At 32.7% G+C, this 3449-nt stretch overlaps 1 protein-coding gene across 2 annotated transcripts; it reads right to left on the reverse strand.

The window, feature by feature from the left end:
- Nucleotides 1-806: 806 nt before the first annotated feature.
- LOC113040195 (protein S100-B-like) lies at nt 807-2696 on the reverse strand. 2 transcript variants are annotated; one of them, XM_026198511.1, is made up of 3 exons: nt 2597-2696; nt 2175-2340; nt 807-1425 (listed from the first exon to the last, which is right to left on the reverse strand). In XM_026198511.1, the coding sequence occupies exons 2-3, from the start codon at nt 2310-2312 to the stop codon at nt 1276-1278; spliced, it is 288 nt and encodes a 95-aa protein (XP_026054296.1). In that variant the 5' UTR covers nt 2313-2340; nt 2597-2696; the 3' UTR covers nt 807-1275. The 2 variants fall into 2 exon arrangements, with proteins under 2 accessions (XP_026054296.1, XP_026054297.1); XM_026198512.1 differs by having other exon boundaries at nt 2588-2629.
- Between the last annotated feature and the right edge of the window lie 753 nt (nt 2697-3449).

A 3449-nucleotide genomic window follows, 5' to 3' on the forward strand; every position in this document is an offset into this window, starting at 1 on the left:
CTATTCATTCTGTTTTGTCCCAAAATATTGAAGCATGAAGTATACTATAACTAACACAATAGGAGTTGTGGATAAAGATAAACATGGTGTTGTGTTAATGATGGGATATTAATGGAATTATTTAACATCTTTATTTTGACATAATGTAGTCAAAAGTTCACACGTTCACAGACAGACAGACAGACAGACAGATAGATAGATAGATAGATAGATATGTTAATGATAGGATATTGTGGAATTTAATTTAACATTTATTTCAAAAGTAGATAGATAGATAGATAGATAGATAGATAGATATTGTGTTGATGGGATGTAAAAAAAATGAACATCAGTCAATGTCAAAAAATGTACACGTTACTTGAATTTCATTTGTTCAGAATTTTATTTTGCTAGATTCCATTCCATAATTCTCACAGTTTGGCTTTTGAAACTTGTTCATCTTTTGTTTAGCTTTATAAGGAATAATTCAGTGTAGGGCCTTTCTTGTACATTTTTGTCAATTGTTCATAATATATTCTTAATAAAATTTTCACATTCAGTTTAATAATCCGCATGTAAGTAGATTTATGCACAAATTACACAGAAAATGCCTTGTTTCATGAATTAAGCCTGATGTTTTGACATCGACCGTTAGTTTACAGTTGGAAAACACATTTCATGTACTATTGCTAGTAAATCTGCTAGTAAATAGTCTGGACGTTTAATACATGACAAACATGGGTTTGCATGCCTCTAATCACATATGGGATTGATTTGAAATTCCAAATCATTCATGGACGGTTTTAAACATCGTATTAGATATTTTCAGAAGAATAATTGTCTTTGGTGGGTCTTTTAAAAGCACAGTATGATTTGTCTCAGGCCCCGGGAACAATCTGATGTAAGTCAATAGCAGCCTAATAGTCTGAAGCTAATCAGAAAAAAAAAAAAAACATATTTCACAATCAGCCTGGAATTGAAATGGCAAGAGCACAACACCTGGTCCCCATTTCACTCGGTGAGATTTATGATCGGGATGTCTTGAAAAAAAAAATGCCTAGGCAAAATAATAGAAACATGTTTTGTAATAAATTATGAAGGAGTTTAGCAAAAGTCTAGCAAAATAAACCAAACAAACTATTGTACAAGCTGCATTTACATTCTTTCCAAACAAATCAATCCTAAAAAAAAAGCAATCCTAATATGATATGATAAAGATCAAAGCAAACTTTAAGAGAAGGAATGTATTGTGACTTATTAAGCTACGAAACCTGAACTTGTTGTGTTAAATTCAACTCATTCGTCTTCGTGGTGTTCGAAAAACTCATGGCAACAGATGGTAACCATGGTGATGAAGGTCATGAACTCCTGAAAATCACACTCTGAGTCACCATCGGTGTCCAAGCCTTCCATCAAACCATCCATTGTTGCTTGATCTTTCACATGCTGAGCAAGATAAAAAAGAAAAAGCTTAAGAAACAGGAAAATAGGTCATTCGCTTAGCATTAAAAATATGTATTTACAAATGTTTGACACAAAAACTCTATTCTGACATAAAGCCTTGACTGTAAATCCACCATTCTTTAAGTTTCAAGACAAAGTGTGGTGTAAAAAAAAAAAAAAAAAAAAAAAGTTTGACATTAATTTCCTCCATAATTAAAATGGATAAAAATGGATAATCCACTTCAACATATTTAATCATAATTTTTTGACGCAAAAACTTCGTTCTGACATAAAGCTTTGATTGTAAATCAAACATTCTTTACATTTCAAGACAAAGTGTGGAGTAAAAAAAAAAGTTTGAAGTTTAATTACTTCTGTGAGAGTCGGAAAAGATAAAGCTTAAATATGAAAACAGCTAACTCACTTAGCATTTAAAAATATTCAATAACATTTTTGACACAAAAACTAAATTCTGGCATAAAGCCTTGACTGAAAATCAAACGTTCTTTAAATTTCAAGCCAAAGTGTGGTGTAAAAATAAAAAAAGTTTGAAATTAATTTCCTCTGTAACTAAAATGGATAAAAATGGATAATCCACTTCAAAATATTTAGTCATAATTTTTTGATGCAAAAACTTCGTTCTGACATAAAGCCTTGATTGAAAATCGAACGTTCTTTAAATTTCAAGCCAAAGTGTGATGTAAAAAAAAAAATAAATAAATAAGTTTCATTAAAGTTTGAAGATCGTTTACCTCAGTTAGAGTCGGAAATTCATTTGTGAGCAGCTCCTTCAGTTCGTTCTTTTTTAATTTGTACTTGTCGCCTTCTTTGGACGAGTATTTGTGGAAGACCTCAATGATGGTTCCCAGGCAGTTCTCCAAGTCTGACATCTTAATGTAGTGGAGCGTTCAACGTTTTCTGTAATAATTACAACAAGCACAAAAGAAATGTGAAAATGTTTGAAAGCAATTTCAAGCTGTTTAACTTTCCCCTCAAATGACTGTAAAAGTTTAAGTGTTGAAGCAATTTTATGGACCATTAACTTACTTTCTGTCTTTTACAAACACATTTCTAGTCATTATGTAGTTAGTTTTGCAATTTCATCTGCAGTTCGGAACGCTTGGAGCAAAATAAGTTATAAAACATTGCAATGATAAAAACTTACTAGACTTACCAGCAGAGAGTTTCTCAGAACGAGGCGATTCAGAGCACAGTGAGATGGGAGTCCATTTATAGGTCTGAAACAGAGGGGCCTGTAGCTTGGAGATTCTGACCTGTCAATCACCAGAACTGACCAATGAGCTTCTGACCTTGTCCTCACTCCACTACACACACATTCAGAGTGAGATACAAAGAGATGAAGATGGACACACATACACACATAGAATAACATTTGTGTTGCCAAATTTGATAAATAAGCTTTAAAAATTATATTATTAAAAATAATTCCTTTGCCAACTTTCAAAGCATAGTACTTTGTTAACACGTACAATTTTAAGCAACATTAAACTGGGTTGGTTAATTTGTTTGCTTGTTTTTGTTAAATCTGGTAAAATTTTTGTTGTCACTAGGTTTCAGAAACTTAAAAACTTTTATGTTTATTTTTTGTGCCTTTTTATTATTTTTATTTGAAACTGCAATGTCCTGTCAGTCTTTTTCCAATGACACAAAGACAGTCTCCTGTTTCTATAAATTGGTCATCTCGTCCTCTTGTTGTAGACCATAAGGATATATGTTCAACACTTTTTTCCTTTCTTTTTTCCTTTTTATCTTTCTTGGAAGTTCTGTTGCCCATAAGCACACACAAGTGTTTTGTTGTCAGGCATCTCAGAGGATGACAATAGTGTGTTTGAGAGGAAGTGAGTGGTGTGGCATGTTAATCAGCCTATCCTTTTCTGTTATAGAATTGGCCAGACGTGTGTCCTAAACACCACTGGACTATTAAACAGCTCTGACACTGAGACAAACACACACACACACACACACACACACACACACACACACACAATGCATTAACGCAATCTGTA

Source organism: Carassius auratus, chromosome 22, assembly GCF_003368295.1.
Source record: "Carassius auratus strain Wakin chromosome 22, ASM336829v1, whole genome shotgun sequence".
NCBI lineage: Eukaryota > Metazoa > Chordata > Actinopteri > Cypriniformes > Cyprinidae > Carassius > Carassius auratus.